Source organism: Ambystoma mexicanum, chromosome 9, assembly GCF_040938575.1.
Source record: "Ambystoma mexicanum isolate Mex_15411 chromosome 9, UKY_AmexF1_1, whole genome shotgun sequence".
In the NCBI taxonomy this organism is placed as follows: domain Eukaryota; kingdom Metazoa; phylum Chordata; class Amphibia; order Caudata; family Ambystomatidae; genus Ambystoma; species Ambystoma mexicanum.
The window spans coordinates 194740693-194753449 of NC_090931.1; the positions used below are offsets into that span (position 1 = coordinate 194740693).

Consider the following 12757-nt stretch of genomic DNA (forward strand, 5'->3'; position numbering starts at 1 on the left):
TGCTTAGGATACTTTGGGCCTCATTATAACATAGGCGCTTCCGTAATGAAGGGTGCCGGTACGGGACTGGCACCCTTCATTACGGGATGCCCTATTACGAGGTTCCCTTTGCGGGACCCGGTAAGGACGCCTGGTATAACCAGGCGGCCTTAGTGGATCCCGCGAGGGGAACAGGGAGCTAATAACGGGCCCGTTATTAACGGGCCCGTTATTAGCTCCCTCCCCATTCCCATTGAGCCCTAGGGGGGCTCAAATGGGAATGGGGATGGGTTCCTTCAAGGAGGATTTACCGGGTCCTCCAAAGTCGGAATGACTCGGTTATTCCTCATTGAAGGAACCCGGTACTGGGACCCAGTATGGAGGTAGCCATGCCCTTATTAAGGGCATGGCTACCTCCATACTCGTAATGAGGCCCTTTGTCTGATTTTCACTTAAATAAGGTCTGCCTACCGACTTACTTTGAAACCTGACTTCAGAGGCACAGAACATTCTGCATAGCCTGGAGGTACGCCAGGCCCATAGGTTCTTCCTGGAAAGGACAAAAGGCTTTGGCTTCACGGATAGGCTCTTCATCAAATTTGGAGATTCCTTTCTGAGAAGGAATGCAACTAAATTGTATCTTGCATCAAAGAATTCAATTTTTTTCAGGGGCTCCTTACCCCAAAAGGAATCACTACTCACAGAGTCAGGACTAAAGCAGTTTTATTTGTGTACAAAGGCATGTGCCTCTAGACATGATCTTCAGAGCTGCCACACAGACGTTGCCTTTGGCTTTCTGCAAACACTCTTCTCATTATGCAAGGGTGAGAGCTGTTTTTCATTTTAGCCAGGTCGTCTTTAAGAACGGTTTTTGGGTACACTTACCTAGGACCCATTCCCTTTGACAATATTACTTGGTAATGTCCCATGAGTATAGTCACTAATCTTCTTGTCCATATTCATCTTACATCGATGTGATCTACCCATCATCACTACTAGACATCCAGTAGTACTTCAGTGTTAAAGAGGTACTTTAGCATTCGAAGAAGGACTGACACGCACAGCTGGAGGTTGGTGTCAGCGTGGATGTTACTAACCACGACTGATTCAGCACATGTGGCCCGTCTTCATCAACCAGACTATATATTTGCTGTGCAAATGCTCTCTTCGCAGATGGGGCCGAGATCCACCGAGTATAGAGAAAAGGACACTATAGCTCAGGAGTACTTTAGCCGTTATGGTAAGTAACGCTTTCAACCTTTCCTGCAAGGTAGAGACATGGTAAGCAAGACCTGATCCTGAACACTGTTCAGAAAACGTCAAGGGCCTTCAGCTTTCGTATCTGTGGTAAAGAAGGTAAGATGAAGCGCATGAATTGCATTGGCCCATCTAACAAAATTCAGACAAAGATGAGCTACTCCAAGAATTAATGGCAATAGAAATTCAGAAGTCGATTCTTTATTGTTAGATATATCCCACCACTGAGCACCAAGATGATGCCAGAATGGCAGAAGTCATGCATTACAAGAGCATCTTACATTATATAAAAGGTCATAGGTCACAGACAGGGAATGCGAAAAAAGATTACAAGGAGGTGAGCAGAAACCCAGAGAATTCGTTGGCCTTGTAGGCAATGTTACAAAGATAGCGTCCTGCATGCAAGCGAATATAGACCTGGTCACCACCATTCAGCAGTAGGATGATCCCATGACTGCCACTGTCCTCGCTATCTTCCTTGTTATCCTCCCAGACAGACACAATGACATCACTGTTCTTCATCAGGGCGATGCTTGCATAACTGCGCTTCATCACTGCACTGTTGGAGTAAGCAACATACGAGAATACATACAACCCTTTCCTGGGTGCAGTGAAAATTCCTGTAGGTAAAATAGATTTAAAAACAATATTGAAACCTGTGTGCACTGAAACATTAGATACATCAATTACCATGTAGGTACAGTAAAACATGAGGTAACACTAATTCAATGTTTCTCAACACTGAGCTATCTCAGTTGTCACTAAGGAAACAAGAACTACTACAGAATGGCACAAAGTTATGTCACGGCTGACGGACCAACGGATGTCTTGAGACTAGTGGAAGGCTCACTATTTTCTTTTTTTGACTTAAGACGAGTTGTTAGGGGTTGAGTGAACCAAAAGTTGATGAGGTTAGGGACTGTACAACAAACACTCTGGCCCTTCACTTTCTTTAGGCTGTGGCTCTCATTCCTCCCCTCTCATCCCTAGTTCAGGACTACCTCAAGGCGAGTCAAACAGTCAGAGTTTTGGGAGTTTTTGAAGGGGAAGTTCTGAAAATTGTTATTGACCCAATTGATCGGGCATGTATTTTTGAGCATACATCGATCTGAAAAAGAATTCCAATGCTTCTTACCTTGGGTTTTCTCACATTTACACATGTAAAACTCACGGGTTGAAAACCGCCATCTTGTGCTAATCTTATCCTTTGATCCAGCACCCTAAGTTTAAGTGCCCTCGCAGCAGTAAATCAGATCACCCGCCCCTTGAATTGACAGCGACATGTCAAACCGATATGATCCACCTCTTCTCATGACGTTGGTGCATAGCGTAGCCAAACGTACCCTATCATCACGTTTCCTAATCTCACACACACACACACACGCACACACGCACGCGCACACACACACGCATAAAGGTTTACTTTCTTTTCCCAAAAAGAATAAAACAACTAACATTTTTAAGAAAATACTAATACTCAGGATTTTACCACGTCGTTATATTTTTTACTTCAAGTTAAACATAGAAGATTACATCAACAGAATCGTTGAAAACTGTTCAGAATATAATGATTGCAAGAAAACATTGTTTACTACAAGGCCTACTTCCAATGTTTAGTTTCATTGTTACATTCCAATAAAGGTTTCAGATTTCCTTCATCAATCTGTACTTGAATTGTGAAGTCAAAGTTCCATGTGGTAAAGTCTAATGCACTTGTGTTCCATCTTCGTTTCTTTTAATCGATGCACATGACATTCCATTTGTGGGGAAAACATTTATCCTTTCATGTTGAATTGCAGCAATTTGCCATCTCCACACATTTATACCATAGATGCTGGCATGTTGCTCTGAATCACTGGCAGTGCAAATGGGCAAGCTGGTACCCCACAATCATCCCAGAATATGGTTATTACTGTTCCATTACTGCTGGTTATCTTTCCAGTACTGGTTAAAGAACCCATCCACAGGAAGATTGTATCCATGACAAATACACATCCAATTCATGTTGTCATGATCACAGGCCCAGGGAGCCCTGTAGCCCGACATGTAGTGAGAGGCTGGACAGCTCTGGTGCAGAAAAGGCAGAACGAAATTCTAGATCCAATCCACTACCAGTACAAGTTTTGAGCACTGAGTCGAATACGAGATACAAAACATTTTAAACTCTAAATACATGAAAAACACAATATACTACCTGATAGACTGTAAATGGTATGGGGTAATAGACAGGTCTTGGGAACCAGCCAACAATGTACATGCCCCATGCTTTGTGGCTCGTTTCCATACGGACAACCTGGGAAAATCCGGACCTAACACCTTGAGGGGCACTTTATGGGGGATTGCTGTCATGATCACAGGCCCAGGGAACCCTATAGCCTGACATGCAGCGAGAGGCTGGACTGCTCTGGTGCAGAAAAGGCATTCCCACATATCCTTTTCTAACAAGTAAAACCCTTTAAAGATGGCCACTGCTGTGGAGCCAAACTAGACACCCAAGATGGCCACCGCCTGGACAGTAACTAACAGCTTCATGTATCATTACAGGCAATATGGCATGGGTCCAGGGCTATTTAAACCACACCCTGGGCCCAAGCCTGTGCTTCGCGTTCGCACATGTCAGGAGAAAGACACTCGCCTGATTATCCCTTGTTGATACAAACAGATCTCTTAGAAATCAACACTCATGTGACGCATCAGGAGCAGCTTCCTCACTCCTCACAGGATGTAGCGCTCACACGCGAGATCTATGGATTTCTTTGCCCGCTCATGAATACAGCGCTCGTGCGCTGAATATATGAATTCCTTTGCCGCTCATGAACACAATGCTTGCATGCTGTTCCAGAAACATACCCGTACTTGCCTGGTCAAGCATTGGGTGGCTGCTGCACCTAGACACTTGTGATGAACCTGCACACAACGAAAAAGAAAACAAAGAGCACAGTGAGCATCGCAAGTTGTTGCGCTGCAGTCTATATTAAAATTGGCTGCTGCTGACACTCTGCATTACATACCTGTTTATCTGCATCCTGATCCACTAGCCAGCCGACTCCTAAGCGCTGTAAACAAAAAAAGACATGTCCAAATTACTGTAAAGTAAAAAACAGACATTAACCACTATCAAGAAAGAAGAAATAACACAAGACAAGGCATCTGCAAACTGTAACTTAGAGGATACACATCAGACATCCAGAGATTACACGCAGAGCAAACAAGCAAGGGACAAGTGCACCCCAAAAGACTGAAAGCATCAGTCTTTAATCCAGAGAAGGAAGCGGTACCAGACTGCCAGCCCCCAAAAGAACACTTAAAGGTGCAGCTGGTCTGCGTTACCCGTGAAGTAACTGGTTAGAGAAGCACACCCATTCTCCCAGTACAATTCACACCAATAAGTGAGTCCAGGCCCCACTGGTACTTCCTGGTATATCAGGGAACGGTTATCATAGAAGGCTAATTGCAAGATTAACCCCCCAATCACTCTCGTTTCAGGGAAGACTACAAACACCTACAAACCAGCCTATCAACCTAGTGCAACACCACCGCAACCCAACCCAATCTCTTCTACTGGGAACGCGACAGTGTGCCTTCACGAGCACTGCACGTGATCTTGCTGCAAGAGGACAGCAGTATTCCACAAGTTTGCCCGACATCCCTGCAAGGGATCAGGTAAGCATTACACATGGCAAACACACATCCGAATGACGTACCTATGCAAATATGGGAAGGTAAAAGTATATATCATTGCCTAATTTATTTTATTTTATTATATTGGTTATTTATAAGGTGCTTTTACAACAAGACAGTGTATCAAAGTGCCACAAGGCGAAAGGGGAGGGCGCCTAGGGAGCAAATAAAACACTGAAAATTGCTAATGAATAAAAAGAAACAAACAGTGGTCCTACTAAGCCTTGTGACATTCAGATCGTGCAAGTGCAATGAAGAGAAAGAAAAGGGGGGGTTGGATGTGGGTAAGTGCTAACAGGATCCCCCATGGGGGGGGGTGCAAGAGGTACCTGTTGGAAGGCAACAGGTAAGTGCGTCAGCCGAGACGTTCTAGGCAAAGGGGAAGGTCTACTGCCCAACTGGTATGTGCTGGTTGAAAGCAAACCACCCGACAGGTGGGTGTAGGCCCCAGAGGACAGTGCAGCGGGGGATGCTGGTAGAAATTGGGCAGGGGACCAGGATCCTATTGGACCATTAAGGGATCAGGCTGCCAATCTCAGCAACAGGGTGGATGGTTAGCATCGGAGGGGGAGAGGGAAGAAGCAGGAGAACAGAAAGGTCTTGAGTTGTTTGCAGAGCTTGGGGTGGTCCGGTTCCAGATGGAGAGAGATAGGGAGACTGTTCCATAGGAGGGAGCCAGCTCAGGAGAGGGATATGCCCCCAGCCCTCTGCTTGGAGAAGCATTTGACCAGCAGAGAGTTGGAGTGAGAAGATCGAAGAGATCTGGAAGGAGAGTTTTTAGTAAGAGAAAGCTGCAGGTAGTGTGGTCAAAGGCACCAGACAGCCTTGTGGATGATGCAAAAGGTCTTGATGTTGATCCTTGCAGCAACCAGGAGCCAGTGGAGAGAATTTAGGGCTGGAGTGAAAAGGTCCCTGGGCTTGAGGCCAATGATAAGTCTCACAGCCCTATTCTGGATTAGTTGAAGAGGGCGCAGGGAAGAAAGAGGCAGGTTGAGGAAGAGGCTGTTACAGTAATCCAGCCTGGAGAGGACCAGAGCTCTAGAGACATTGAGCTTCTGGGGGAAGGTGAGGAAAGGGAAAATGCCTCTAAGGAGGAAAGTGGACCTTCTTGGCAAGGTCTGAGATGTGAGGAGTAAAGGAGAAGGAGGAGTCGAAGATAACCCCAAGTTGTCTGGCTTCAGTGGAAGGAGAGGGAGGTGAGCCCATAGAGGGCGGCTAGAGTGCAGAAAGAAAATGGGGAATAGGTGTCCCGATAGGAAGAATCTCGGTCTTACTAGCATTAAGACAGAGATCATTGGAGACACACCAAGACTGAATAGCAGACAGGCAGTCAGGGATGATAGAGGAGGAGGAGGAAGAGGGGAGCTTGAAGAAGAGTTGTGTGTCATCTGCGTAACACTGGAAATGAGGAGAGAAGGCAGAGATCAGGTGTGCGAGAGGTGCAAGGTAGATGTTGAAAAGCCAAGGCAAGAGGATGGAGCCCTGGGGAACACCACATGTAGAGAGAGAGTGGTAATGGAGGAGAAGACGCCCAGGAGCACCTGGGAGGGGCGATCAGTGAGGAAGGAGGTAAACCAATTCAGTGCCAGTATCACAGAGCTGCTTTATGAGAATAGAGTGGTTGACCGTGTCAAAGGCAGAGGAGAGGTCAAGGAGAGTTGATTTGAAAGCAGTTCAGGAGAGCAGTTTCCATGCCACTGGATGCTCAGAATTCAGATTGATGGCCATGTAGACAGTGTGAGAAACCTGATGGGATTCTCCCACCTACTACCCTGGCATCTTCAATTCAGGTGGCCAGGGAGGCCCCATTGCTTTTGGATCCTGACCCTGGTGGTGGACAAGCGAGGGAGGATCACCTGAGTAGAGGGTCACAAGGAGGATGATACCCAAGGGTGAGACATGGCATTCCCCCATTCCCAATAATACCCCAACCCACTCTCCCTCAGCCTTCATGAGGTATTTTCAATCTCACCCCATCTCCCCCTACCCATTTCCAACCAATACTGAGACGAGGAGGAGGCAACAAAGATCAGTGAAGATTACCCATAGAAACAAAATGGGAGAAGTAAGGGAAACCTACTATAGAAAGTACTCAAGCTGTCCCACTAATAAAGTCAGGCAGGGTCAGGCATTTAATAATGACCACTCACACTTGACTCCACTTGACTGTTTTTTACAGTATAAAAGGTGTGGTTTTTCACAAGAAGGAGCGCAAGCTGGGGAAGCTGTCCGGACCAGAGAAATCAAGGAGCAGAGAGCAGCAGGAGTTGAAGCCTTGAGGAGAACGGTGTGCCGAGATGCTGGCCCGATGTTTGTGAGGGGCTGCAGCGTGGCTAGGGAGCCGTGCCTCCAAGGAGCCGGAGTAAGGCAGCTTGTATCCTGCTGGTAGCATCCGGTAAACTGCTTGTTCCGTTGGGACATGTGCCGGTCCCAAGAATGTCTGAGGGGCAGGTGGTGAGACCCTGACCTCAACCCTGTGTATCCAGAGAGACTGCTTGTCAACGCGACGCTGTCCGGTGAGTAAGAGAGAGAGAGAAACTCGTGAGTGTGCGTTTGACTGAAGCAAAGCGGGAGAAGTTCACAGTTTTAAAGCGGCACAGAGTGGAAAGTGAGATGAAGTGTACGAAGGACAGAAAGTGTAAGAAATTGACAGACTAAGATGAAATAGAAAGTTCGAAACTGTGCTAGTGGCACAGAAGAAAAGTGAAAGTGTCAGAAAAGCATTTGAAGAATACAAAGAAAGGTAAGTGGAATGAAAGACTTTTGAAAGAGTGCAACGCGTGCACGGTAAAGAAAGAACAGTGCATCAAGTGGGCAGGAAGCACAGGAAAAAAATGACATGTTCAAGGGTGCGTGATAAAGGAAAAGAAAGTATGTAAAGTGCACAAGAGGCATGATAAGAAACCAAAGGAAGGTGCAAGAGTGCATAGTGAAAAAAGGGAACAGCAAAGGGAAGGTGCAAGCTACACGAGGAAGAAGCAAAGGAGAACAAGAAGGGATGCATGAAGCACCTGAAGGGGAAAGATTTAAAACGAAGAGCAAGGAATAAAGAGAGGTATTACAGATCAGATTGGTTACGCCTAGGAGTAGCAAAGAACAAGGCAATTTTGAACGTCTCTATACCCCACAAGTTAAGTGTATGTGAACAAACTGTATATAAAAGGAAAGGTACATTCTGACAAGCTGAACTTGTGTAAAAGGGGCTTAAGCTTGGGGAAGGGAACCCAGAGAGGACTAACAAAGGGGAACACTTATTATTTCATGATATTGAAGGAAAAGCAAAGTCCTCCCTGACAAAACTGTTTTTGTGTTGGAAACTGAAAGGGGCCTGAGCCTGAGAAGGAGAACCCTGAGAGGCCCAGCAAAGTAGGAGACGTATTGTTTTTTAGTGTTGAAAGGATTGAAGCTAGGGGAAGGGAACCCTGAGAAGTTTCAAAAGGAACTATGTTATATTTCTTTTGTGGTGTTTGAACTTGGACAAGTTGAAGCTTGGGGAAGGGAGCCCTAAGGAACCAAAGACACTGAAAGTATTTGAGAATATTGCAAGGACTCTTTGTAGAAGCTCTTATGAACAGTACTTTTTGATTGAACTCCTTTTTGTGACATTGGCCAAACTACACCTGGTGAGAAGACCACCTGAAACCAACATTGGGTTCCTATTTTCTGTTGAACCCCTATTTTACCTTTTTAAAGACTTCCTAGCACATTTTTGTGAAGATTGAGGGCAAGCATAGATTTAGACACAGGCAGACTTTTATTTTGGACTATCAGACATCGGCAACCCTTAGAAACATCAGTTAAGGGTCCCTTTAGAGTAAGCCAGTTAGGCATTACACCAACCCAGGAACTTTAGTGAATACAGGTTTTGAAACTATTATCTTTGGGTCTGTGTCTCTTTTGATAACATGCCTGTCTCACCTAGCCAACAAGCTCAGTGTGTTGGGACAGTTGGGGGAAGACCAACTTCTCCAGGAGTTTCCCCAAGGAAGAGTGTGGTAGAGATAGGGCAGTAGTTGGCTGGACATGAGGGGTTGGGTGAAGGCATTTTTAGAAGGGGTTGCACAAGGGAGTACTTGAGAGAGGAAGGGAAAGAGGCACAGGCTAAGGAGTGTTTGCAGAAGTCAGCAAGAGACGGAGCAAGGGAGATGTTGTCCTTAATGGGGGGAGCAGAGCGATACCTGTTTGGATGAGACTTTCATATAGCAGACTACTTTAGAGGCCTCAGCCGTTGTGATGGGTGAGAAGGAGGGGAAAGTAGGTGGGGGTAAAAGAGATGACAAGGGAGGCATGGGGTAGGAGGAGGAGTGGAGGAAGGGGAAGGAGAGAGAGAGGTCAGAATGTCCTGAGTTTTGGAGGTGAAATTGGAAAAATAAGTTAGGTAACAAATCAACATGTTAATTAAGAATTACATTTTCATTAAAATTGACATTTACGATGTACACTCTTTGTGTCAACATGAATATTAATGCAGCATATCGTTAATCATGAAGCATACAATTGCATAAATATTATGTAAAGGTTTACTTACAGTTTTTGCTGATTTTGAATTCTAGCAATGTAAAGTTGAACGACAGTCTTGATCGAAAGCTCTTATGTATAGAAACATAACTTTCGTACTTTATATTTCATTATAGTGAATCTTATCATTCACATTGTGTCCGTACAAATGTAAGTGCAAGGGTTTCTGTGACAAATAAGAAAGAGACCCGGTATTGTGTGGTCACGTTGCCAAGGGAAGGTTTTGTATTCGGGAACAAATACCACAACAATGAACAATATTATCTTCCAGTTTCAATTTCAAGCTTTGCTGTTAAAATAGAAAACGATTTAAATCCTAACAAGAAGAAATTATTTCCTTTGTTATTTACTATAAATAAAGACATTCATAATTTAACCTTGTTTAATTACTTTAATAATGTTAACGTGCAAGACTACATGTGGACATGGGAGTGTTCATGTGGTCAGCTAATTTTACAATGCAATAGATTATAACTTGTCTTCAAAATCAAATTTCTTTTGGAACGATCAATAACGACGAACGTCTTTTTCAACCCAATTCAAACAGTGTTCTTCAGTAACAATGACACTTTTATCCATGGTTTTATGTGCGTTTGCTACAAAAGTTACCAGTGGCGTCACAAGAAGGGGCCAATAAGGGGCTACTTTGTGTCCCACTGCAAAGACAATTATGTTGCTATATGAGCAGGAGCACACTAGAAACATGTGTCCATTTTATGTTATGCAATGTTCTGTTATATTATGCTGTGATTTGTACAGTGCACCGCTGCCATTTTCATGGTCTCCAGGCACCATGTGCCACCCCACTCTGGCCCACGGTAGCAGCTTCAGCCTGGAGCGGTGCGGGACATGGACACCACACAGTTCTGTGTGCTCAGGGACACCTGAGGCATGGCCAGTGTGTGTCGCTGACTACTGCCCCGTTGGCTAGAGTGCAGTTTGTGTGCAGGGATAGAGTACAGATTCAAGTCACCCTTTTGGGGTGCAGGAACGATTGTGTGTAAGTTTATCATTAATTGTCCACTGTGCATTGGGTGGGAAAAGTAGCATGAAATTTTTCGTGGCATGCCTCCCCCCTCCAATCTTGCAAATCTGGATAGTCCCCTGACAGTAACGGTGCATAATATACCACCAAATCCTACACCCAGGTGACAAGTGTGTTTGTGTGTTTCTGTACTTGCATCCTCTTTATGGAGACAGGCAGCGTCAAACACAAGGGAAATCACTTACGTTTTTACACCTAGGCACCAATAGGTGCCAAGTATTGTGTTTATGCTCTGTTGGGTGACAGGTAACAGGGTCTCATCCGTAGGTTTCACAATCTCAATGATAGGTTTGAAGGATGCAAGGAATAGGGCTTATGCTCTGTGTGTTGGGGAGGGAGAATTTTCCATAGAGCTTCAGAGTTGGCCAACAATGTTAATAGATCACCAGATAAAATGTATGCAGATATTGACGGATGCATAGCAAATGATGGATAGATAAAGTTGCAGGAAGAGAGATAAACTTTGAGATTGATGTATTCAGAGCAGTTGATAGAGGCATATATAAAGATGCATACACAGAGAAGAATAAATGTTGATGGACAGATATTGATCAAAGTATATGTATAAATATATGAAAGAAACATAAATATAGTACTATTTGCATGGAGGGATGGATACAGCCATAGAGACACACTTATGGATCTAGGTATATAGACAGACACATAGACGCACGCGAATGCATATATATATATATATATATATATATATATATATATATATATATATATATATATATATATATATATGTGTATATATAGAGACAAGCAAACACTGATCAAGAAGGACAGACATAGAGGGATGGATACAGCCAGATATAGAGATGCATGAATATTGATGTAGAAAAAGAGGTGGCTGGATATATAGAGACAGACACATATGAATTGAGATCACTATGTATAAAAACAATTAAGCTTTTTTTGCCGTAGACATACAGACGAATAGTGGAACATTCAGTCTGTACCAATTCAATGCCTCCATGCATTTGTAATGCCACCAAGAAGTAATCAGCTTCATACTTTACAGCAAAGTTCCTGATTGTTGCATGGCAAAATCCATACCCAGACTATTTGCTCTGTTATTTGCAAGGAAAGACCATGATGTTACTATCAACCCCACAACTAATTCTTCTTTTCCTGTCAATCCATGTCCTGTCTGCAAGATACATCCGAATGTGATCAATGCATATGGTATCGTATTCATTATACTTGTTATTGAGGTTAGGGAATATTCCATTTTATGCCACTGCAGAATCACCTTCTTCAACAATATTGTAATAGCCCCTATTTTAAACCATTATAAGTTAACCATTTTGCATGAGGTCTAAACTTTTATTATTTATGTTTACATATTTAAATGTAGGTAAAAGAATAGTGTTCTGTTGTTGTGACCTGTATTAAAAATTCCTCCCAAAACCTTTTAGTAAAATCTTTCATCTGTCTAACTATAATGATTCAATTTTGGTTGTACTGTCCTTTCCCTCCATGTGCCTTTTCTCGAGGTTCAACAATTTAAAATGACCTATTACAAATGAGATACAATAAACTAACCATATATACATAGACTTTTAATAATACAAATACTTTTCAATGATTTTTCAAAAAAGGTACAGACATAAAATGTGGAAATTGTGTTACAATGTGTTATTGTTATAATATACATTGATACTAGTGAGCTAAATAAATAATGAAAAGGTCATAAAACACATTCGCTAGTAAAAATCGACTAAAATTTATTAGAAAACAGTAAATAGATCAAAAATAAAAGAAATACAAAAATCTTTAAAGTTCTATTTTTTAACAAATACTTTTTTTTAACAATACAGTGTCTCAATATAAAGTAAATGAGTGAAGCTTGCTTTTGATGAAATTGTAAAAACGACACACTTTATTTGAATCTTGAAGTCAACTTTTCAACAAGTTCTCAAGTTTTTGTGGCCGAAACCATATTATCACTGTTCTGTGGCCTGGACTGGGCCCTGGACACCAATTGTGGTGCCATTTGTGCATTTGCATGGCCAGCACAGTGAACATCAGATCTTTCACAAAGTCAAATTCGATCTGCTGTAATATTGGCTTTGCCACCCATTGTTTTGTTCTTTTTGTAATAGCCATGGTGTAACAAATCATACCGAAAGTGCCTGCAGATTTGGCTTGCTCCCTACCAATGTTCTCATTGTGTGAAAGTACAGCCAGCCTTGTTCTGGCCTCAATACCATATATGCTGCAATGCAACCTTTTTAGGCCTGTAATTTAGGCACATTTTATGGAAAACCTCCA

General features: G+C 43.2%; 1 protein-coding gene across 2 annotated transcripts in view; it reads right to left on the reverse strand.

Moving 5' to 3' along the window:
* Positions 1-1421: 1421 nt before the first annotated feature.
* The window catches only part of LOC138487868 (cerebellin-4-like), a 283658-nt gene continuing 272322 nt past the window's right edge, over positions 1422-12757 (reverse strand). For both annotated transcript variants that reach the window (XM_069614478.1, XM_069614479.1), the window contains exon 6: positions 1422-1856. In XM_069614478.1, the coding sequence (XP_069470579.1) occupies positions 1564-1856 (293 nt within the window). In that variant the 3' untranslated portion in view covers positions 1422-1563. The remainder of the gene's footprint in view (positions 1857-12757) is intronic.